Genomic DNA, 25,603 nt, shown 5'->3' with positions numbered 1-25,603 from the left:
AACTTTGTTTTATACTGAGAACTGCTAAATGGGATCCTTTTGGAGGCAGCATGGTTATGCTAAGGCTAAAACATGATTGCATAATCTGATCACCATTGATGTTGACATTACTAGATCTGTGGATAAGGGCAGAGAAGTGGATTTCAACTACCTCGACTTCAGCAAGGCTTTTGACGCTGTCTTCTGCAGCAGGTATGTTGATGAACTTGTTTGCATGTAGCAGTGGGCCACAAAAATCAGCTGAAAAACATGCCCTGTGAGAAGAGTCTGAAAGGATGGGACCTAATAGTGGTCTTCCAAAACTTGAAGTTGCTAAGAAGAGGGAGCTTGGCTCTTCAGTGAGGTGCACAGGCTTAGAATAAGAGACAGTGATGCTAAGTAGAAACAGGAGAGGCTTCCAAAAGATAGAAGGAAAAAAAAAATAAAAAGGAGGAGGGGGAAATGGTTAAGCATCAGAACAAGGTTCCCAGAGGGGTTGTAGAGAGGTTGTAGATTTTTTTTGTCTTTGATCTAGGTTTGACTAAATGGCTGTTGGAGGACCTTTCCAGCCGAAATAATTCTGTTATTCTGGGAGGAACAGCAAGTATCCAGTGCTAGCCAGCATTAAGCAAACAAACAAAACAAGAGAAAAAGAAAAAAAAAACCAACCCCAAACCTGCTTCCTTTTTGTGTAACTCAATTAATAGTTTAGTGGAGTGTGCTGTGTGTTTATAGCATACAAATACACCATGCTTTTACAACTTAAATATTTTGTTCAAGTTACTAGTTTATGCAAGCTATTATTTGGCAATGAAAGGGGGGAGGCACATAGAAATGCATTCACATTTTTAGAAATGGTCAAGTTAATACCCCACATTCCAGTGGGGAATGTGCAGATGTCAGAAATGTCAAAAAAATGTCAAAACCTGGAATGCTGCTGTAAAATTGAGTTATTATTCTTCTGTTTCCAGTTTTTGTTTTTAGGCTTGATAAGGAGACTACTATTCTACTGCTGTTAATCCTTTCAGTATTGTTATAGGAGCTCTGGTTTCCCTGATGATATCCAAGGGGATGAGATTAGAAGGTAAAACACTACTCTTAAGTCAGTATTGAAGGAAAGAAGATGAAATCCCAAAGAAATAGATGTTAAAATTGAGGGTCCAGGGGAAGAGTGGAGAGGAGTAGGAGGAGGGATTTCTTGGGAGTCCTGTAACAACACGTAGGAACAATGCAAGAGTCAGAATGGGAGGCTTCTCCAGTTTTTGTCATTTCATAGAATAGTTACGGTTGGAAAGGACCTTAAGACAATCTAGTTCCAACCCCCCTGACATGGGCAGGGACACCTCACCCTAAACCATGCCACCCAAGGCTCTGTCCAGCCTGGCCTTGAACACCATCAGGGATGGAGCATTCGCAACTTCCCTGGGCAACCCATTCCAGTTCCTCACCACCCTTACAGTAAAGAATTTCTTCCTTATATCCAATCTAAACTTCCCCCGTTTAAGTTTTAGCCTGTTACCCCGTGTCCTATCACTACAGTCCGTAATGAAGAGTCCCTCCCCAGCAATGTAAATCAGGGTTATTTTTTCATTTGTTGAGAAATTATAATTTGTCTATGTAAATTGTGTCTCTGGTGAAGTTCACCTGTCTCTCAATGCAAAGTAACTTCTTTATGGGATGAAATTTTCTATGTATTCGCTTTCTCAATCTGTTCTGAACACCTGTCCTTCAAATGTGGGAGATGTTAATTATAATTTAAAGACTTTTTTTTTTTGTAACCACATGAGTTGCAGAATCTGGACTTCTAATATAAGTTACAAACACTGTCAATGTCATAAAAGTTTGGCTTTTAGATCCATGTCTTTGTGCCACCTTTTTTTCGAGAGGAGCTAAATACTTTTTTTGTTTTGTTTTGTTTTTTTTTTCCAAAATATGTCCTTTTGTAAGGCAGTCAGGTACATGAATAAAAACAAGCAATAGCCACTCAAATTTTAGGTTGAGGCTACATTTACCTATTTTTACTACATTTGGGAGATTATTTCCCCATTCTTTAATTCTTCCCACATATTGTCTGTTCCTTACACATAAAAAATGTTTCCATGTGACCCACTAATATATCTGAAATCATGTAAATGTGATTCATTAATATACCTGTGATAAATCTGAAATTATCAAGCACATAACTGTATTTGTGAAATTTATATTGTTGCTGGATTTGACTCTACTGCATTGTCTATTTAACATTCCTTTGACAAAGATCATAAGCAAATTATTCATAATAATATGCCATATTTTCTGTCTGGATGTGGGCTTTCTGCCATTTATTTTTGTCTAGGATAGCTTGTGCTTTCTGAAGACCAGATTAAGTATAAATCCTAGGCAATAACTTTAAATATAACAGCAAATCAATGTCTTTGTAATATGCTGTACTTCCTGATTCAGGATTTGATAACAAGGATATCTTCTGCCTTACATTTATTAGGAAATGTAAAGCCATTTATCAAGATTATTGGTGTGGTCAGTTACAGAGTGCTTTTCCTTTGTTTTCCCCAGAAATTTTGTTTCTTCAAGTTTGGACATACTAATAAATAGGTGTAATTCTGTCTGCCAGTGATGTTTGCCTGACATGGCTATCTCAAACAATTGAGATAGGGCTTTAGTGTGTGTGGTCTTTTTTATTGCCACTGGGCAAAGCTGTAGGAACAGAAGATTTATAGTACCACTCCCTTTCCCATGTATTTCCTACAGTTACTATTCGAATACTAATTTTGTAAATGGAGAGTATCATGAACATGTTGCCGCTCATGTCAGCAATGCCCATGTGCTTTCCAAAACTACCTGCAAGTGTGTTTAGCCCTAAGATGCTGACTTAGGCAGCACTGGTGTCTGAGGGCAGAATTAGTAGGTGCAGATACTGTTGCATAGACAAGCACTGCGGAGAGATTTTAATTCATGTGTCATTTGGTCTTAAAGACTTTTGAGAGGAGTTTTAGGCATTTCATGTAAGGAATGTTCTGAGAGAATGCTGGGATTAAGCTCAGGAAGCCAACCGCATATGGTTGCAGAGAACAGGGATCCATCCTTAAATGACAAGTATTTGTTAAAAATCTGAAAAAGGCTGAGAATGGAAAAGATATATCTGGATACTTCAGCGAGAAAGTATTTTCTGTCCTGTCTCTAGGCTACAAACTACCATGGCTTAGTGCAGGCTTTACTGAAAGAAGGTCAGAATAAGCCACACAAGAATTTCAATTCACATAAAAGCTAGTTTTAAGTTCAGTTTAAAGATGTGCACTTACTTGGCAGGGCTAGTTACCTTCCAAAAATTGGATTGTCGAGTTCTGATTCGTGACCTCCATGAGTTTGCTCTATGTTGCTTACAGGCAGAATAACAAGGTAACTCAGCTTTCATTTAAATTACAGCAGTCTAGCCTTTGAAGCTAATCCAGCCTCCTTTACTTGTTGTGACTGAATATCATGATACTGAAAGAGACTTATGCGTTCTCATGAAAAACCAGCAAGCATCTACTGGTTACTGCATTATCTGGCAATCAGCTGTGTACTCTACTGCTACTGTATATGCCAAGGGCAACTAGAGTATGATAACCACACTGTTGCTTGAGTCCCAAAAAGAAAATTGTCTCTGCATGTGATCCAGACCTGACAGTGCCTATTGACTATAGCCTTGGAGCAGTGTCCCAGACGAGGCACTGACTTCACATCCCTTGTTTAAGAGTTAAAGTGCTTTTTGGTGTTTAAAGTAAACAGCTGATAAAATCTCCTAACTAGCACATGCTTTTCAAGCATGGAAAATACAGCTGTGTATATCAATTGACAATGACTATTTCACACCTACTGGGAACGTAATGTAACCTTGACCGCAGACCCTGTTAAATAGTATTCTGATCCCTCACATAGGAGTATCAGAGAAACTACAAAACGGGAGCAGTGATTATACATCTTCTGTTGCTTGCAATGAACTGGTGGCTTTTTAACTAAATGAATATACTTAGTGTGTCTTTTCAGTTAATGCTTCTGATTCTTATGTAACCAATTCTTAATCTTTCATCTAGTGCTCCAAAAATCTTGTTCAAATGACAATAAAATTATACTGAAATGCATGTACACCAGAGGATGGAAAATAATTATAGTTATATGTTTATGATATTTCTTTCTATACTTTTAAAATGCCATAATTCACAGTTGTACAGAAAAGAGGCTTTGCTAATAAAAATGTGTTAGTGTGTTGACCTCTCATAAGACAAAAATCAGTCTGTTATCTCACAGCGTCTCAGTGAGTTCTCTTTAAATGTGGTGCACAGTTAATGTATTGCTTGAACAGTTAAAACTGAGGCCAACAGGAAATTTGATGTTGCCCAAACACCAGCATAAGCTGAAGACACTGATCTTGGTAGAATGTACATGGTATTTCCTAAGGAAGCAAAGACTATATCCAGGTGGTCTTTGTGGACTGTAGTAGAGACCAAACTCTAGGCCCTAGGCTGCTTGGGTATGGGTCCAACCCCTGTTGATGCTGTGTGGTCAGCCCCCAGAGCAGGCTGACCACACACTTGAGCACAGCAGTTTAAATGAGTTCCCTTATCTCCTATGTAACATCTGAGGCATAAATTTTTATTGTTTTGGAGGGTTCTTTTGTTTGGAGGCATTTTTGTTGTTGGTTTTGAGTATGGTTTGTTTTTTAAATAGTCAGAGGGTGTGTTTCAGCCACCTGGAAAGGTGTTTGTGGAGTGTAATGCTGCAGGTGCCAGTTGCATGCTCTGGGAGGAGGCAGAAGGGCTTTATTGGTGCCAGACCAGCTGGGATGTAGAATCATAGAATCATTTTGGTTTGGAAAGGACTTTCAGAGGTCATCTAGTCCAACCTCCCTGCAATGAGCAGGGACATCTTCAACTAGACCAGGTTGCCCAGAAGCACATCTGCCTAGCCTCGAATGTCTCCAGGGATGGCACATCCACCATCTCTCTGGGCAACCTGTGCCAGTATTCTACCATCCTCATTGCAAAAAATTTCTTCCTTGCATCTAGCCTGAATCTCCCCTCGTTTAGTTTAAAACCATCAGACCTCACCATATCACAAAAGGCCCTGCTAAAAAGTTTTTCCCCATCTTTCTTATAGGCCTCTTTTAAGAGCTGAAAGGCCTCAACAAGGTCTCCCTGAAGTCTTCTGTTTTTACAGTCTGAACAATCCCAACTCCTCAGCCTTTCCTTATAGGAGAGGTGCTTCATCCCTCTGATCAGTTTTTTTTGGCCCTTCTCTGGACCCTCTCCAATAGGTCCATGTCTTTCCAGTGCTGGGGGCCCCAGAGCTGAATGCAGTACTGTGGGTGGGGTCTCATGAGAGTGGAGTAGAGGAGGAGAATTACCTCCCACGATCTGCTGGCCACGCTCCTTTGGATGTAGCCCAAGATATGGTTGGCTTTCTGGAGATGAACTTGTGGCATTTTGTATTTTCACTGTTAGAAGTGGGCCCTTGAGTGAATTCTCCTGTCAGCTGTGTCTCGGTTTCCTCATGCATCCAGTTTGGATGAGGAAGAGACCAACAGGCCTGAACTGACAACGTAGAAATGCCCTTGCCTTTGAGTCATACAGCTGGTCTGATAAAAAATGATAGCATGCACTTTGTCTAGATTGTACTGTTTGCCTAATGGTGCAAAGATGTTTTATCAACACATGTTGGGGGGTAAACTATGGACGGACCGCAGGCGACCTGATGTAAACATCTGAAAAGAAAATTGGAATTGAGAATTAATAGTACAAACATGCTGTGACAGGCAAAAATGTTCAGAGAAGTCAACAAAAGCTATTATGGGCATCGGTAAGATCATCTAAAACTTAGCAGACTGCTTTAATAAGGAGCTGAAATGTAACCAAGGATTTAGGAGAAAGACTTTAGGGTAGGAGAAATACTGTCTTTGTATTTTAGCAGAATGACTAATAAGGTAGCTCAGTCAGTAGGTTTTGAAAGCAAATTAGCATGTTTGAAATGAAAAATGAAGCAGCAATGAGACACACACTGGCTGCCAGGTGACAGGTCCAATAATCTTGACCATAGAAGAGCTAAAGAAAGTTTAGCGTAACAGAAGGAAACTGAGTTTGAGTTTTAAGGCTTTGTGAGGGTGAAAGATTAAAAAGCACAACATGACATTTCAGGCTAGTAAAACTACAGACACTGTACCTGTAGGGACTGAATCATACTGCACACAGTGATGTATAGATGCAGTCCTTAAGCTAGGAGGCAAAATCCTGTAATCCTTACTAAACAAAAATCCTACTCAAGTCGGCAAAAGATTTGGGTGAACAAGGAATGTATAACTGGGCAATTAGAGACAAACTTGCAGCCTGACCTTGACTGGGCCTTTGTGCCTGTGATTAGCTGTACCCATAGCATCTGGGCACATTCATTTAAAGGCACAGTCAATTTGAATTACATCTTAAAAAAAAAAAACACAAAAAAAACACCAAAAAAAAAAAACAAACAAAACTAAACAAAAAAAAAACCACCAAAAAACAGTTATGCCATAGTTAAAGTTCTAATTGATCCAAATGCAAAGAACTGCAGAGAGACATATTAAGGCTACACTTTTAAAATCTGAGTCTTTTGGAACAGTAAAACTCTGCATTCTTTGTTCCTTTCCTTCTCAGGGAAAACAGGAATTTAATAGATACTGTTTTAGTTTTGTCCCTAGTAATTTAGAGTGACTCTTATGTGACTTTTCAAAGACTTAAGACAGTATGGGAGATTGTTGGGTAGGATGTCAGAAATAACCTCCAGATAAATTAATAAAAATATGTAACAGCATCTGTCATATGTGTTTATTAAGCTATGTTAATAATTGCTCTCCAGATTGTCTTAAAGCTATTTCAGTATGAAACAAAATGTTCTTAAAGATCATTCATTTACATTTTTCCCCTCCTTTGCGATCTTAGTTCAAATAAAATTGAAAATAAACAAAACACTTTCTTTTGAAACAAAATCTAATTCAGCATACCAGAAATGTCATTCTCACTGCCAGTTACTCTAATGGGACATGTGTTCCTTGTGTCTGAATCTACTTTGTTTGAAAAGAGCTGCTGTCTCAAAGCCTTGAGGAAATTGCAGTTCTCAGTAAAAGAAATGCTCGAAACGTGTGCAAAGAACAGTCAGAAATTGTTTCATGGTCTGGTCCTGTAAATGGTAACCTCAGTGAGTACAATGGGCTCTTGGTATTAACAAGTGTGTGTCCAAAATTCCGATTTCCAGGACTGCAATCCTGCAGACATGTGTGTCCTTCATGGTGTACACAATTAGTTGCTGGGAAAAAAGGCAAAGGAATCCTTCTACTGCATTAATTTTGTGCAAACCATTACAAACAATCACTGCAGATTGACTTTGGGAAGTGGTTGTATATGCTTGAAAAAGTGCTTCTTTAAGGGTTGCTGGTAGTGCTATAGAATTTGAAATTCCTCTTCTGCATAAACTTTCCTTCTTTGACACTTTCTTTTGCTAAAATCTCAACAAAACTGTAAAACCTTTTGAGGAAACTGACTAATGCAAGAAGATCTGTTTTATTCAGAAAGTCTAGAGCCCTTTAATTGTTTCTTCCTTTTGTATTAGAATCTATTATCTTGAGAAGTGTGCCTTTGCTTCTGAAGAATAAAATCTCAGCCTGAGACTGTGAGGTTGCACTATCTTGCTGCTTTTACTTCCTTGTCACTTTCTTCCCTCACTTCCATTTTCAGCTCACATACCTGATACCTGGTTTGTTTACTTAAAGTTCTGTTCAAGACTGTGACCAGTTGAATGCAAAATACAGTGACACAAAACCTTTTTTTTTTCCAATAAAATAATTGTTTACTTCTAAGAGCAAATAAAGAGCTAATATGAGTAAATATTTCAATATAAGAGTAAGGTTTATTCATAAGCTTAGCTTAACTTTAAACATCTTCATTGTATCTTTCTACAGACTCTGAATAACTAGAGCCTCTTTTTCTTCTCTCTATATGCCTCCTTTTAGTATGTATATTATAAATATATATTTTTCTTTTTCATTAGTTTCTGGGTCTGGAGAAGAATGCAGCATGGTGGTATAGGACAAGTCTTAACTAATGGCAACTATAATGGATTTCAAAATGCAGTATTATACCTTCCATAAGAGATTATACGTGTTCTTGCAATCCAGAGGAAGATGATAGCTCAGGGCATATTTTGTAAATCTTGTATTGCAAAAACTTCATTCTGCAGTCAAGCCTCATTCAAAAAGTCTTCTGATAGCATACTGTGTTCAGCATTGGATTACTCTGTGTCCTGTCAGTATAAATTAGGATCTAATTTAATACTGCTGATGTTCCCTGACCCTTTTTAAGTAACATTACAGTACAATACACTATTCAGAATAATTTAAGCCAAAAATAATGGGCAGCATACATTTCTCCCGCTTTGGTCGCATGAAAGGGAATTGTGACCAAGTCTCAATCTATTTTTTGGATTTGCTGTTCTCAAGGATTCATTTGCCTTTCTCCATCTCTCATGCCTTGCTGACAAATCTCTTAATACCTGTCAGGTTTTACATGGTACAATAAGCTTTCTCCTTCAGTGATACAGAAGCATTACTTCTCTTTTTGTGATCAAAACCCCTTGTTTTTTATTTTTATTTCGCCATAAGGGATGTGACAGCTCCACAGAACTACTGATCTTTTATGTCATAGTTTGTAATGAAGTTAACTCATCGGGGAAAGCAAAAAGGAAAAAGTTATTATAGAGTCAATGTCTGAACAAACATTTTTATTTCTGTGTATCTTCTCTGTAACAGGTAGTCATCCAAAGCATGTTCCACACAGAATTTAGGACTGAACAAATTTCCGACGCAAGTTATCAGGTTGGGCACAAGTGGACAGAAGGTAGCAGGTCCTTTGCATTCTGTATCTACCTCAGGCTACTGAAAGATGATCTCTTTCTTTTGCTTACATTAATAAAGAATCTTTACATAAAACATTTGGGTAATACATTGACAACAAAAATAAAAGGTGCTTCTGGTATTTTGTTTATTAATGAAATCTCACAATTTAATACTTAGTTACCAAAGGCTTAGCTGTATGATGCGTTATTCAGGTGTGTTACTTTGAGTTACCAAATAGACTTTTTAGTGACTTGTGTAAAAAATTACTTGAAGAAATGTGATGCTAAATAAAATAGATAACAATCTAATTTTAATGGTGTACTCTTAGAAAATCTAAAATAGAATGAAATGCCCAGGTTTCTAAGAGACTTTATGTGATTTTTTTTTTTCTTTTCCATATATGCAAAACTTGTTTGTAATAATTTAAGATTTTTCTGTGTTCTAACATACTGATTATTCTTTAGTTTTTTGTTGAGTTTTAAGTAGCGTATTGTGTTTAGAGCTGGAATATTTGTTGAAATAGGCAATGTGACAAGGTAGGTGGTCTTCTAATTAATATTTCTGTATGGATCTGTAAACTGTGTGCAAGGTTTGTTTAACAAAACAGAAATCATGTCCTATTAGATTAAGACATTTGTTTGGGAATAAAGTTCAACTTTTTCTTTGAAATTCACTTGATCTTGTTTCATGGCCTATGAAATAATTTATTTTAGGAACCATTTTAAAAGGATAAGTAATTCAAGAAATCCTGTTACCTGTTGCTAAATATTTAGACCACATATTAATTACATTTGTTCAGGGCTTCAGATAGTGATTTTAAAAACTTGGTTAAAAGGAAAGTTACCTGGTAGTGAGAGAAATTATACAACAATGATAAGAGGTGACATGTTCATATAATCTTTCTGTCCTACAAATGGCTACATTGTTCAAAATTGAAGACTAAACAAGAGTGTTGAATTGAAAACTACACACACTCATCACAGTGAGAACATACCACGTGCTGTAGCCTGCATGTTCAGCATAACTCAGGAATGTTCTTGAGAATGTGCAATTTCTTATTCTGGCTTTTAGTGAAACTTTTTTGTATGTACTTTTGACCTGTAGAATAGAAAACCTTACATTAAAACTGTATCTACTGCCTTTTTGAAGCCCGTCATTTGATACATGGCCAGAACTCTTACTTTTCACTCATTAGGGTCCAGGACATCTCTGCATAGCTCACATACTGTGCTCAAGCAGGATCTTAGCATGGTCTGGCATTCAAATTAAATGAAAGGGCTGTCCCTTACCTTCATGCTTAGAAGCTTAGTAAATCTCTGCTTGATACTGAGAAGGTTTTTAATACTCACTGCCTGTGTTACAGCTGCTGACTTGATGACAGGTAATTGCAGCATTACCAGGATAATAGTTTTCTTCAAAAACTGTCTCCGTATTTGTTTGCTTTTACTGACAAAGATAATGGCAGTTGTTAATAACAGTAATGATAATACCAGTGAAAGCTCAGTACAGACTGAAAATAAACAACTTTCTTATAAAGGCCTTATAGTTTATTCTTGTGTACTGATTTTAATGAGACACATCTGACTGTTGGAAGGAAAACAAAAAGTTGCAAGGTATAAAACCAAAACAAAATAATATCCAAACTGTTACAAAATTTTGCTTAACTGGTGTTTTATCTTCCGACATAGTAAGATAACCACAATTTTTAGTTCGAGTTCTGGTTTGAAGTACTTCAGTTTTCAGAATTCCATGATTCACTTTCCTCAATGTTAGTTAAAAGTTACTTAAAAGTATTCAAAGCAAACATATTGTTTCTATAATGTGTCAAATTCTCCAGAGCTGCCATGTGGTGTCACCCCAGATGCCTCACAGTTGGGGCATACACAATTGGCACCAGAACTTCACCAGCTGCGATGGCTGTTTTGCAGAGGGCACTGGAGTTCTCATGCTGCTGGCTGTCTTCTTTCCAGTGGATTGCTGTGTCTGTTAGCCACTTTGATAACCCAGCAGTCATCACAGTGTTGTCCTTTAATTTCATTTTGCAAGTGTGTTTTACTTATAAATAGTTTTGATTTACAAACGTTTTCCCGTTTTGTCTGGTCATGCGTGGTGATCCTTGCATTCATCACCGACTGATCACTGTAGCTGTGGATGACCAAGAAAATAACACAAATTTCATACAGATTGCACTGCCTGATATCTCCAAGATTTAATCAGTTGGAAGCCTTTCGGCAGCAATAATCCAAATCCTTGTTGAATCCCAGTCTACTCTTAATGCTAGCTGGAAGCTTTGGCATGAGTCTTTGTTTCAATTAAATAATCCAGATGTAGCTGCACTTACCAAATGGTTATCCTACAACTTTCCATGGCTGCTGTGCAGCCTTTGACCTGTAATTTGAGGGCTCATCTAGTGCAAGTTCCTGAATAGTGAATCAAGTCCATTGATAACGGGCTTGATTTTTGTATTTTACTTTGCAATTATGACTTGCCGTATTCTTAGAAATGGTCTGTGTGGAATTTAAGAATGCAAGTTGAAGGCTACTGCTGTGGAGCAATGCAAATTTCAAAGATCAGGCTGAAGTGCATGAGAACAAAACCATTTCTGTTACTGTTATCTAGTTGTGAAATTACTTCAAAAAAGGCCATAGATATTCAGAGTCTGGATAAGGTGCCACCAAGCCTCTTTCTCAACACTCCTTTCCATCATGGTCAGGAATGGTATTTGACACCTTTTCTTTTCCTGTTTCTGTGCACGCGTCTGGACTGTATGGATTTCTGTCATGGCACTATGGCATTACCATCTCTAATTGCATGAGATACTGTGATACCTACAGCAGTGTCTTAATTACCCAAATTCATAGGAACCTGGGAGAAGTGGCCATTTAAGGCAAGCTTCTAAAGAGACCAGGCAGCAGAGCAGGGAGTTGCTTTAGAAAGCAACTAGAATTATTTTTTTCTCTGCTTCCCAGGGAAATCAGACTCAGGTCAAAAAAGGGTATTTTCATAAGTAATTACCGTTGAATGCATGAAAGTACCATTAGGGAAGGTTGAGAACAATTCAAGAATGTGGGTACTTGAGGAATAAACACTAGGCAAGAAGCATGTTTCAGAAAATCAGTAGCAGCTAAATGTTTGATTGAAGGACTGAACAGAAGTGCCTTTGTGCAAATCTGTAATCTTAGATACATCTTTCTGCATTTTCTAAGAATATCTAGATTAAATTTTACCTGGAAAATGCTGACTTGCATAAAAAAATTCCCTTCATGTGAAAATTTTACACTTTGTACCTCAGCTTAAATACTTGTGCTTACAAATAGGAGAGCAATGCTAAATAGGATAATCCTAGGATGATTTTTCTAGCAGTTTATGCATCACCCTCTCAAAAATTGTTCTGGACAAAAGAAAAAAAAATGTGATGTGTAATATAGAACTGAAACATCTGTAGTCTTAAGCTTATCCTTATCAACAATGTCTTTTTCTTTTTTAACAAATTCTCTTTCAAGTGTCTTCTCAAACTTGTTTATTTTTCCTTTTCTATATCCTTTATACAGTCCCCTCATCACCCATTTATTTGGGGCTTTTTGCCTGGTGTTATTCTTGGTATATAAAATGCCAGAATGAATAGAGGTCACTTAAATCATAATATAGTTCAGACTGGTTTATTTATTTTATACTTTCATTCTTACTTTTTATGTTTGTCTGATGTGGTTTGTAAGCTCTTTGGAGCAGAGACCAGTTCTAATCTCTGCTGTTCTCACGATGTTTTGATTTAATTCAAATTAAGTGCAGTGGTCTTACTGCTTATTTGAGGTAATGTGAACTAAAAAATTATGTTCACTTACCGCTTCTGTTAGTCACTGTTTTGTAACTGTATTGAAGGGTAACTTAAAATGTTGCAACTGCAGGCAGTCATTCAGTTTTACTAGTGACAGATTGATGCATAAGAGATAAAAGTGAGACTATTTAGCATGATTGTATAGGTGAACAAAAAAAGGTTAACTTAATACTTAACTTTGGCTAAGATATTTAATTAGAATATTTTCTTCTTTTACTGTCATCTGCTTCCAAAAAGCCTAGCTCTGAAATACAAGAAAATTACAAGAAATATTATGCAAGTGAAATGTTTATACATATTTTTATTTTGCAATATTTTCATTTGCTTATTGTTTCAACATTTGGATTTAACCACTTGACTTTTACTACATACCAGTCAGTCAATAAATGAAGAATATAAGCATATTAAAATGGAGGGGGGTATAGACAGCATTTTCCTATTAAGCATTGTCAACAAAATCCTTGAAAATGAATTGAGCTGACAACTATATTCAGAGCAGATGCATAAAGTACTGTTATAGCACATTGCGCCATCAATTATGTGTCAAGCATGCTGCCAAATATTAAGTGTTCTGACCTTTGTTATTAATAATAGGGGCAGACACCAGGGACATGTGAGAGACAAATAATGCATGGGAAATCTATTAAAGATTTGATTTTTTTTTTTTTAATGGATATAGAGCCTATTTAATATCCTGCCCCTCCCCTTGCAAGCTAGGAAAAACTGGACATAATATATGATGGAAAGCCACATTGTGAAAATTAGGAACATCTTATTCTATAAAATCATAAGTTAAATAAATAATACTGAGTGCTTGTCATCAAGCTTTACTGCCTGATTTATATGTGTATTTGTCATTTTCCTCTGTTCTGGGAAATAATGTGGAAGAAGTGAAATGAGCAAGCTTGTCTTTACTGTATTCTCCATTCATTCTTGTGTTTTCAAGTTGTTATTTTGCTCAGTATCATCTATTAACTTGCAGAGACTGGCTAGTCGAAGGTTTAACAAACATCTTTCTCCAGAATATAGCCTCTAGCATTTTTAGGTGGTCGTGCAAGACAGCATTGATAATATGTGAAAATGACAAAAAAAAAAAACAAAAAAAAACCCAAACACAGAATGGCCAACCAAAGGACAGAGATAAGCACTTACAAAAGGAGTGGTGGTAAAAAAAAAAAGGGGAGGTAAAGGAGGGAGGCACAAAACCCAACCCCTTAACTGATTTAAAACAGCAAAGAAAATAGAAAACATGGGACAGAGATAACTCTTTCCTCTACAGGCACTGATGGCACTATTTCCTGCTTCCTTCTCAATGTAGAGTGTAGATCCCAGAACGTCTTGCCAGAAAAACCTTGAGCAGTTGGTCTAGGATTTTATGTGGAGAGCACTGCAACTGATGACATGAAAATCAACCTGGTCTAATGGAATGTTTCGCTGCCTGTGGCCAGGGGTTTGGAACTAGATGATCTTTAAGGACACCTCCAGCCCAAGCCATTCTATGATTCATCAAAAAGCTTACTTTGGTCCTAAAAATTGTAGAATTTCTCTTATCACAATCTTTGTTAACATTATAGTATTTTCAGACAATAGAACAATTTTTTTTTTTAATTTATTTAAGATTATATTTGGGAATAACCAGCTTATTAGTGTGACATTAACTTGCATCTACAGACTGTATTTCTTCCTAAACTTCACTAATCTGGACTAGCATAAGATAAGTGAAAAATTAGAGCTCTGATTTCTAGCACATACTTATGGAGGTGTGTCTGTCATAAATTTTGTGCAGGTGTCTGGATTTCCACTGGAAAAAAAGTTTTGAGGTTTTAATTATTTTTTTCAGTGTCCTATACTAAAAGCCAGTGCACAGTTAAAGAGCCAGCAAAGAATCTGGGATAAAAGGTAGGGCCTGAGTCAGTGTATTTTTTTCACATTAACCAAAATTAGCACAAAATGAAAATGTTGCCAGACAACTGTTACATTTACAGAAGCAGTTGCATTCATCTCCTAAAAATTTAGGAACTCTTTTTAGCAATCCTTAATGATCTGATGCTTTTATTGTATGCAGGACACACTCTTCTGATCGATCAGAACTTAAGATTTTATTTGATGTTTGTGTCAAAGTTTGACTGTTAGACAAAATTGAATCACTCCACAGGGTCCTTAGGTATGTGCCATGAAACATTTTGACACAGGTGAGAGCAATTTTGCTACAGTTAAAATACATAGACTTACAATGAACATTTCGGGAAGAGGTCACTGATCTGTGTGTCAAGGTAATATTGGAAACGTTGAAAGAAAATCAACTTTTTTTCTATTTGTTTTTTCTTTCTAGCTCTGGTCACTGCAGGTCCTTTATTTATTACAAATGTATGGGTTTCCTTCTCCCTTTCTTGCTAAATCAGAAGAGGGGAGAGAACAAAAGCCCTTTAGCAATCAAGTTGGTTTTTCACAGTGTAGGTTTTAATTGAAGCCATGGTTACAAGCAAGTGGCTTTATTAAACTAAACTAAGCACAAAATAATTCGGATGCAATAGTGATGATTAATCTAAAAAAAAAAAAAAAAAGCCCAAGCCAAAACCCCAGTAGTTTTATATGTCTGCTCCAGAAATTGTTTTCCTTTTGTTCACATAAAGTGAGCACTTCATCTTGTAGACACAGGGTGCTTGTGCCCATGCAATATCCAGAAAGAAATGCAGTTGGAAACAATACTTGATTGAATTTGATGCAAAACTCTGTTAAAGCCACTAATTCTTTTGTATTTTGACTTTTAGTCGTACATATTTTATATGTGGATACCAAATTTTCGGTCCAGCTGGAAAGACATGACTTGATTTCCTGACCAAAAAAAGATTTCACCAACACATGTTACTTCTAACAAATATAACCTCTTTCCTGCTCTATACCCTGGCTTCTTATCAATGAAGTGATTTCAACTTTTGTTACTTATTTTTCTGATGATCTAGGCCTGTACTTTGAATATCTGAAATAGCAATAACCAACATTTATCTACAGTGGGTGGCAGAGGCTTTTAAAGGATTCATCAGACCACTTTTAAAGGTTTCATCCATATGTAATGGACTGGCATCAAGCCTTGTGACAGGATATACATGCTGTCTCCATGCCATGACCTCACGTGCCACTCATATTCCCATCATGTGGCAGACATGCATCTGCAACACTGGCATTTGGTGTACTGGCAGTGACCTCATTCCTATTACCCAAGGCATGCGCTGCAGCACCCTCATGAAACAGTCTGTCAGGAATGAGGCTGCTCAAATCCTGCTCTTCTCACCTCTCAAGAAATGAAAGCAAGCAGACAGTGGCCGAATTAGTAGTTTGTTCAGCTTGGGTTTTTGTCTGTGACCCATTGATCAGGAACCTGTGTGGCATCCTTCGAGGAGAGCAGGGCTGGTGGGAAGTGAGATGTTCTGTGTTGCCCGTGAATCGGAAGGCAAGGCCCCAAGATGCTGCTTGCTGGGTGGCTTGCATCAGAGAGGGCCCTTCTTACGGAGGCAAGGAAAGAGATGAAGTCCTGAATGAGCATATTTCCAAGACTGATAGCTTGGTTGTTGAAATCTCTCAGGACAGAGTAGTTTGTCATGACACTGTGGTTAGGGAGGCTTTAGTGAGAGAACTTTCAAATTTGTTAACTCTTGGACACATAAAATGACTTTGAAATCTGTATTAGCTTTGGCTCCTGTATTTAACTGTATTTGTGGAAATGACTTCTGTGAATCTGCCTTACCCCAAGGCGTTTCTCCTGTATTTGACACCTGATAAGGAAGTGAATGTGACAGCAGGAGCCATTTGGTACCTTTTCAGTTGTTTATCAGAAAAGGAGCAGTTTTGATTCAGGTGAGCTAGTTTGGAACTGGTTGTGTTGCTCCTGTAATGTTCAAAATCACTGAATTGAATGACTTTTTGTTAGTAGTGGAGTTTAATGAGGAATCTGAAATTTCAGTTTCTGTAGTTACATATTCCTGGGTTTAGAAACAGCCTAGTGTTCCCTGGGCTAGAGCAATAGTTTTGTAGTAAGTCTGCAGCCAGCTGCTGGAGGTGTTTCACAGTGATTTTGTGTCTCTGGATTTGGTGTCTCATACTGCCATCTAAGGGCCATGTAGGCTGAGAAGGTGGCTGAAGGTTCTTCAATTCTTTCTCTGTCCTGCCCTTCCCTTTGGGAAGTCAGCAATTCATGGATGAGAAGAGTGGGCAGGGAATAACGACGGTCTTTTGATGCAGGATGTTGTTTCATCCAAGAGGATAGAGGGATCTTCCAGGTAAGTGAGAAATTAGAATGTAAATGTGAGTTGTAGTATTTTAGGGAGATGCAATTGCAGTGTTTGTGTAAAAGCCAGCAAGTAAGAAAGCGAGATTACAGGATTTGAGGCTACTGTTAAAACAAGTTAAGGAATGTAGTGCTTAGAGTCCTAAAGAGTTTCAGTTGAAACTCTTAGGAGTGAGGGAGTTTGCTGTTCAGATTCTGAAAGCTACCAAAGTCCTTGACTCCTACTGATTTCGGGATTAGTGCTGTATAATAGAATTTGTTTAGCAAGATTTTCCCTAAAAAGGTACAAAATAACATGAATTATTTTCTTCCTTTTTTTTAAATTGTTTTTGTGTTTCTAGGTGTTTCGATTTTCCTGGCTTAGGGGAAAATAAGCAAAAAAAGTTGGTGTTATTTCAAGAGTATGTAGTATTAAATGACATAAACATAATTTAAATATTTTGAAGTTTAAGCATTCACAATTTTAGCATGAAAACTTTTCTTTCCAAGATAAAAATGCATTAATCTCTAAACTATAATATCTGTACTGTTTAATGCTGTACCTGTTTTCTCACAAAGGTATTTTGAATTACAAATGTGATAAAGAATTAGTGACAGAAGCAAAACATTTCAGTATTTCTTAATGTAGTACTGTTGGCATTGACTGACAAAAGCAGTTTTTATAATGAGGACCCCTTTGAGCACATTTTTATTTTACAATATAGAAGGTGTTTTTCAGGCTAGTTTCCAACAAACCTTGTGTCATAGAGAAAGTAATTAATCTTGCATGTTACTTTCACAGGCTCATGCAAGCAAAGACCTGGAAGAGCAGTTGCGGTCTGTGTCCAGTGTGGATGAACTCATGACAGTACTTTACCCAGAGTACTGGAAAATGTTCAAGTGTCAGTTGAGGAAAGGAGGTTGGCAACACAACAGGGAACACTCCAGCTTTGACACAAGATCAGATGATTCCCTGAAATTTGCCGCAGCACACTATAATGCAGACATCCTGAAAAGTAAGTACAGGGCACAAACTGTGTTCTAACACACAACGAATTAAAATCTGAAGGCTTCTCAGTTGTGTCAGAAATACTTTAAAAGCTAAGCATTGTCAGTAAACCAACCTCAGCAGTTTGATTTGATGTCATGTTTGTAATATAAAATCCTTGACAATCAACTTCCAAAATGTAACAAATTGCTCTGCAGACATACTTTTAGTATATTGATTGTAAGAAGGGTGAATCCTGCTTTGTAAAGGCTGTAATAATTTTGCAGAAAGCAAAGAGGGCACTAATAATCGGATTCATTGAACAGTTTCTGCTCATTTTCTGTGATTACATCACAGCTGGTAAAGCTTTCTTCTCTTGCATGTTACTGCTTTAGGACACCAAATAATGCACTTGTAGGTTGTTCCTGTTACAAAAGGGTAGTTGTCATGTTATGCTCAAACCAGAAAAAAAACAGCTTCAAACAAATACGTCTGAAGTGTCTCAGATGGCCTGGATAAAAACATAATAGTTTACAGTTTAAGTAAGCGCTTGCAAGCAGAGAAACACAGGATTTAGAGCAGGAAGTGTATTTTTTGACATGATGCTGGAAATCATGTACTTAATGGAGACTTTAAGTTATGCATTAGGTGAAATTTCCATTTTTGCTGAATAGCCTATCAAGAACTAACTCCAGGAGAGAATAAAGGGATCTGTACAGCTGCAAGTCTAATGGGTGTTTCATGTAAGATTGTATTTGATAAAAGGCTGTATAACATGATGTGAAATGTTTGCCCAAATTTACGTGAATAATCTGGGCACAAATACCACCTTTCAGATTAAATTTTATGATGTGTATAATTGCTGACCTTTTGCTTTAAATTGTACTTTTGTAGTATTCAAAGTAAATGTATTCAAGCTTAGGCATCAGATTTATTGTTTCTAATATATAGTATCCAAGGGAAGTACTGTGTGGGACTGATTAAAAATTATTTTGCAGAGATATGCAGTGCTTCTTTAGTCTTCAGTCAAGGTAAGGAAGCCCAGGCACACAAGAAAGGGTATGTACAGCTGGCTGGCCAGGAGGTCGAGGGAGATGATTCTCCCACTGTACTCTTCTCTTCAAGACCCCACCTGGAATACTGTGTTCAGCTCTGGGGCCCCCAACAGTGGAAGGACTTGGACCTGTTGGAGCAGGTCCAGAGGAGGGCCACAAAGTTGCTCAGAGGACTGGAACACCTCTCCTATGAAGATGGACTGAGAGAGTTGGGCTTGTTCAGCCTGGAGAAGGCTCCGGGAAGACCTAGTTATGGCCTTTCATTAGATAAAGGGGGCTTATAAGAAAGATGGTGACAGACTTTTTAGTGGTACCTGTTGCAGCTGGACAAGGAGTAATGGTTTAAACTAAAAGAGATGAGTAGATTTAGATGAGATATAAGGAAAAAATATTTTACAATGAGGGTGTTAAGACACTGGAACAGGTTGCTCAGAGAAGCTGTGGATGCCCACCCCTGGAAACATTCAGTCAGGCTGGATGGGGCTCTGAGCAACCTGATCTAGTTAAAAATGTCCCTGCTCACTGCAGGAGGGTTGGATTAGATGACCTTTAAAGGTCCCTTCCAACTCAAACCTTTCTATGATTCTACGTCATAAGCTCTCCCCAACTCTGTTATGTTGCCTTTTCTGTCACTTGCCTTCTGCTCCATGACAGTATGTCACATCCCTACGGAGAAGAAAAATTAGCTAGAAATTAAGAGTTGTGTATTTCACTGAATAAAGGGTCTGAGAATAAGCAGTGCATATTCTGGTTCTAAACTTTTAAAAAAATCCTACTAATTTACTGCAGGAGAGTATTGTTTTTAAACAGTTACTTTATAACACATGAAATTCCCTATAACTTGGCAGGTATTGATACTGAATGGAGAAAAACTCAGTGCATGCCACGTGAAGTGTGTGTGGATGTGGGAAAAGAGTTTGGAGCAACTACAAACACCTTCTTTAAACCCCCATGTGTATCCATCTACAGATGTGGAGGTTGCTGCAATAGTGAAGGACTCCAGTGTATGAATATCAGCACAAGTTACATCAGCAAGACAGTAAGTTCTCACTTTTACTACAATTTGAGTGCATCTTGCAATTCCATTTATGATTATGCATTTTTTAAACCTTGTTATTGCGATTGTGAGAAGAGAAAAAAATCAATTCCAGAATACATAGAAAAAACAGCTGAAGAGACTACTTCCTGGAAGAAAGTGTTTAATGCTATTTCCCCCTAAATATGTATCTGTTTATTATTTTTAGGGGAAAAAATGTGATGTTCCCCTTTTTTTTCTCATCTACCATTTGCCTCATGTATGAGGCAAGCACTCTGAAAAACTAGCCTGTAATTTTATCAGTGAAGAAAAAGACTGTTTCAGGACATGTGCAAACAGGATACATGTTGCAAATAAGGCCTTTTAGGAACTGAATTTTACTGTATTAAGAAATATTAGTGTAATTTACCTATTAATTTTGTTTTAATCCATCTCCTTCAGGTATATGTGTGGGTTTTAGTCTTCAAGGCTAGTGATGAGGTAGGAGTGTGCAGAGGTTGTACACTAAGCCTGTGAGCTGCCTTTAAAAGAAAAAGCATACATGCTATAACATATATGTAGTACATAAGTAGCTGTAACAATTTTTACAATTATTTTGCAACTTTTCTCTCAAAAATAATATAAAAATAGCTATGCTTCAAAACATTTTCTAGAATATTTTGCTTTTGTTACAGTACTTGCTAGTATTTTTGTTGATTGTGGCTTTTTGCTTTTTATCTCATCTTTCTGATACCTTGAAGAAAACTAATTTTAGTGTAAATCTTGCTTCCTTTTTCAACTAGCTGAAGATGCAGTACATATTTATAAGGAAGACACACAACTGCATAACCAACTTTGAAATTGTAGCCCATAGAAATGTCATTCCTTTATCATTAAACTTCTTAGTGCTCTGAGCCTTCTTGAGAGGGAATTAGAAAAACGGGATATACAGAAAACATTTAGTACATTTTCTGTCCTAGTTGAAAACGTTTAGTGCTAAGTTTCTTTTTTAAGATCTTGATGTCATTGGTGATGATATGATATAGGAGTAGTTAAAGATTTGAGAGACTCTGGAAAGGAAAATGTTAAAGGACTTACTAGAAAGAAGAAAGAGGCAATAGCATTGTTTTGTTTTCTTAACTGATTCTGTAAAAGCAAGCAGTTTAATCTCTGAGTTTTCTATCTTGCTTCTGCTTTCCAGTTTTATCTGGTCCTTGACAGAATGCAGTTTTAAAAAAACCCTTAATAAAGGAAGAGAGCTATAGCTATATCTCTTCATCTGTCATCATCTCAAATATTTTTAAAGTTATGTGACCACAGCTTACCCCTATATCAGATGAGAATTAGGAAGAAAAAAGTATTGGATTCAAGACCCTTCTGTGGAATTCAGGTACCCTACACACCTATTTTCACTACTGTTTTCCTTTTATTTCCTGAATGAAAAGAGAACTTATGGTTAGTTAACCAGCTATCTTCTGGCTTTTCGTAAGTCACCATTTTTGAAACTTTATTAACGGTGCATAAACTCCCTAAGATAACTTCATACTGTTCACCCAGCAGAAAAAGCGCTTAATGGGAAATTAACTTTTCAGCTGGAGGTCTTACTGTGAGGGCAAGCTCTAGCATTGGTTCCAGACATTAAAACCTAAAAGAAATTGATATCAGCTTTAATAAAAAATAATTGAAAAGAGCTAAGCATAGAAATTATTTTTATGGGGAGCAAATCATTGATTGCCAGGTGAATGGACTAGGTCAGATGTTCCCAGATTGGCTCGTGGAACACTGTGGTGGTCTGGAGAGAGGTCAGTAGTTCTCCAGACTGTGTTCCTCCTTTCTAGCTACTCAACTTTATTAAGTGAAAAATGGATCAGTATTCTGCTTTGCTTTTAATACCATTTTCCCCACAAAACCTGTTTCTGTAGTTGCAAAAGGGTGTTTGTACAGTTATGATTTGGACATGAGAAAATTTCTTAATTAGAGGTGTGGTACAAGGAATATGAAAACATTTGATCCCCTAAGCTAATGCATAAAATTCAGTAGAACTTTTCCTTTATCTGTGACACTGCAGTAGCCCAACTTTGTAAGTGGTGGCTTGTTTAGTAAAGGTCTGATGGGAAAGTGTTTTTTCTGGATTTTTGTTTTGTGGTGTGGTTGTGTTGGTTTTTCCTCTTAATTTATTAATCAAACAGTTATTCTCCATTTCCATGACATGAGCAATTCAATAGGAGTTACAAAGATAGGAACTACCTGGTGGAGCAACATCCTATCCAGTTGCACTTCTTTATGCCACGTATATACATTGAAGCAGTAAGCAGATGGCAGAGAACCGTCTCATTCTATTCTTCCTCTTGGCTGGCAGGATGGACAGTTTTTTGACTTCTTTTAGATCATATGATGTAAAGGTCCTAAATCTTCCTTTTTCATGTTTACAGTAATAATTCCTCAAGAGAAAGCATGTTTCAAAGTAATTTGAAAATAGATTTAGAGGAGCTTCTCTCCCAGGAAACAAGTTAACAGTTTGAAATGGTTTTCCATATTTGATATGTACATGGAGTTCCCTTACATGATTTGGAGATGCATATGTCACAAGAATTTTCAGTTTTGAACTTTACCATTTATGCCATCCATTTTTCTGTTTTAGATTTAAGACGGTAATGATCAATATAGTAGGTACTATTAATAGTGGGAGATACATCATTATAATTTCCAAATGCTTTTTGTTAAAAGATATTTTGAAAAGTGATTCAAATATAAAAAGATGGAGTGAGTATACTAATTAAGCATATTAATCAGATATGAAATGTATCGTATCAGATAGGTTACCTGTTGCCTTGAATAGGTTACACATAAGCCTTGAAATACTGTTTTGTCAAGAAAGATGGTAAAATAAATAAAGATGATTTACCATTTTTCAAATAGCTCATATTCATTCTTTCCAGTCTAGAAATATTTAGAGTTTTGAAATCGAACAGTCTTACATCCTTAGCTTAAAAACTTCTCTAGACACATTGTGCTCTGTTACACTCATTATGTTTGGCCAGCCTTACTGACACTTTAGGAAGCACAAAGATCACAAGTGATGGAAACTAGGAGTCAATCAATTTAAGGGAAACTTGCCAAAATAAACCACAGTCCATCAGAAGAATATAGTGTAGTTAATGTAAATCTGGGAAAAGATAATACATAAATCCTGTATTTGAAAAGTATCTGGAATTACAAGCTTTCCTTATCCTGGTATGGAAATAACAGTTTTGATTGTTTTATATTTCAGAAGTCAGAGATCATAATAATTTTATGTGTGCTGATACAATGGCACATATGATGATAGTGTTGAATAAATTAGCCACTGAAGCAAATAAATACTTCATATAGAAATCAACAGGGGTTTGTTGTGGGTTTTTTTTTTTAGAAAGTATGGCATTAAGTCCTTCTAGTCTAAAGAAGGAGCTATCAGTGCAGTAAATCAAAAGTACATGCCTTTATAAGGATCAGTGTGGAGGATTACATGGGAATTTTTTTCAGAAGGCATTCTGATAGTGCTTTTGGTCAAGCTGTTAGCTATTTTTGTGTTTTAGGGGCTTGGGTTTTTTTTTAAGCTTAAAATCATGCTGAGCTATAGGTTGTGGACCCAGCTATGGTCCCACTCTTGTTGCTGTTCTCCACTCCAACTCTGTAACTGGCTAAAGGAAGAGCGCTGCCAGTATGAGAACAGAAAAGAGCCTACTACAGGGATAGTCTGTGGGACCACACAGCTCTGGCCTAGACACTTCTGATAGGATGGCTGAACAAATAACAAAGCTGGGAAAAAGGGGGACCCTGGTACACATGGCTCACGGTAATGGCAGGTTGTGGAGTGCCAAACACCAAGTCTGGTTGGGTAGAGCAATTAGGACTCACTTTTGCCTAGTGTCCTCTTGCAGCACTTCTTACTTGATATTGTACTGAACTTCAAGGATTTAAAAGAACTGATGGCAAAAGAATGAAAATCCAGGGAAAAAATTGTTTGTAGTTGCGTGCATAGTTGTAAAAGTGGTGTGCTTATTCATTTACCTTTGTATTAGTCAGAAAAGTTCTTTAATAACATACCTGTCTGTACTAGGGGGCAGTAAGTACAAGAAGCTGATGTTTGGGTCTGTAGGATAAGCTGCTGCCTTTTAATTTTGGCTGGTGCAGTGGAACAAAGGGTAAGGATTAAGCTTAAAATACTCCTTATTGCAGATTATGTAATCCAAGTGCATGAAGAAAAATTACCTTCCTGCATATTTGAAAATTAATATTTCAAGTTTGTCTAGACAGATACAAAGTCAATGGGAACTACAGAAAATACATATCCTTAATAAATAATTTAAAAAATTGTCCTGTAACCAAAACTTTTGTTTGATTTTGTTTTTAAATCCATAGAGTACCAATGGCTGTCATGGGTTTAGCACACATTTATATTTAAGCCATTTACTGTAAGAAAGACTTGCATTTTTTCATGACATAAAGATGGGGACTGTTATAAGGAAGCTCAGTTATTAACACCAAGAACATCATGTTTCCTTTACCAGAGATGTATCAATATAATGACCAATATCAGAGGGGAGATTCAAGCTGGATGTGAGGAAAAATTTCTTTACAATGAAGGTGGTAGAATACTGGCACAGGTTGTGCAGAGAGGTGGTGGATATGCCATCCCTGGAAGCATTCAGAGCCCATCTGGATGTGGTTCTGAGCAACCTGATCTGGTTGAAGATGTCCTTGCTCATTGCAGGGGGGTTGGACTAGATGAGCTTTGAAAGTTCCTTCCAACCCAAATGATTCTATAGTCTCAAATAATCTTGTTCCATGATAAACAATTCTAGTTTAAGTAACCTAATACTGAGGTTATCCAACATACTCCATTATAAACTCTCTTGTCATTCTTATCCTGATTTTGCTATTCATTAACAAGAGGGGGTGAAATTTTCTCTGCCAGATGCAGCTTGATGTGTTTTTTTTCTTTAAAACTACAGAAAAATTTGTGGTTCTGCATTTTCTTAGACCAGAGTGAGAAAGAAGTGTATATGGCTTTATTGTTAAAACAGAAATTGTGATTTATTTTTTTTATATCAAAAAATTTTTCATGTTTTCTGATTTTAGGTAAAGAATATAATACTTGAGGGTTTTGTATGAGGAATTTGTGTTTTGATATCTTTCAGACAATCTGTTTGCTTTTAAGCGTTAAAAGAAAAGACTTAGGGAGGCAAATGGAATTGTTGGGAGACTCAGCTTTATTTTTAACTAGAAGATTTTGTAACTTGGAGCTCAACAAAAATCTGATGCAGTTCCATCTTCTACGAAGAGCCTGTCATTGATACACTCTCCTTTATCTTTTGGGGAAGGAAGGAATCTGGTTCATCCAAAAGTAGCTGGGGCAAGGCATGCGTGTGAAAGAATGCTACAAATTATGCTAAGGAACCCAAAAAGAGGAAAGGGAAATCAAGTTTGATGTGCTGGCTGAAAGGGAAAATTGGGTTGGGCTGAAATGATGGGAGGTTAGCATGGAGAATCATATTGGGTGAAGACCTAAGGAGATGAGGACTGAACACA

General features: G+C 37.0%; 1 protein-coding gene across 1 annotated transcript in view; it reads left to right on the top strand.

Annotated features, from left to right (window-relative positions):
* VEGFC (vascular endothelial growth factor C) overlaps positions 1 to 25,603 on the top strand; it is a 70,742-nt gene that overhangs the window by 32,428 nt on the left and 12,711 nt on the right. The window contains exons 2-3 of the mRNA XM_057419125.1: positions 17,777 to 17,990; positions 19,866 to 20,056. Of these exons, the coding sequence (XP_057275108.1) occupies positions 17,777 to 17,990; positions 19,866 to 20,056 (405 nt within the window). The remainder of the gene's footprint in view (positions 1 to 17,776; positions 17,991 to 19,865; positions 20,057 to 25,603) is intronic.

This window comes from Pezoporus wallicus, unplaced genomic scaffold (genome assembly GCF_028554395.1).
Source record: "Pezoporus wallicus isolate ANWC-B61680 ecotype Strahan unplaced genomic scaffold, APGP_CSIRO_Pwel_v1 contig_2384, whole genome shotgun sequence".
NCBI lineage: Eukaryota > Metazoa > Chordata > Aves > Psittaciformes > Psittacidae > Pezoporus > Pezoporus wallicus.
Note: the sequence above shows the minus strand (reverse complement) of the source record. Positions and strands in the feature narration are given on the sequence as shown.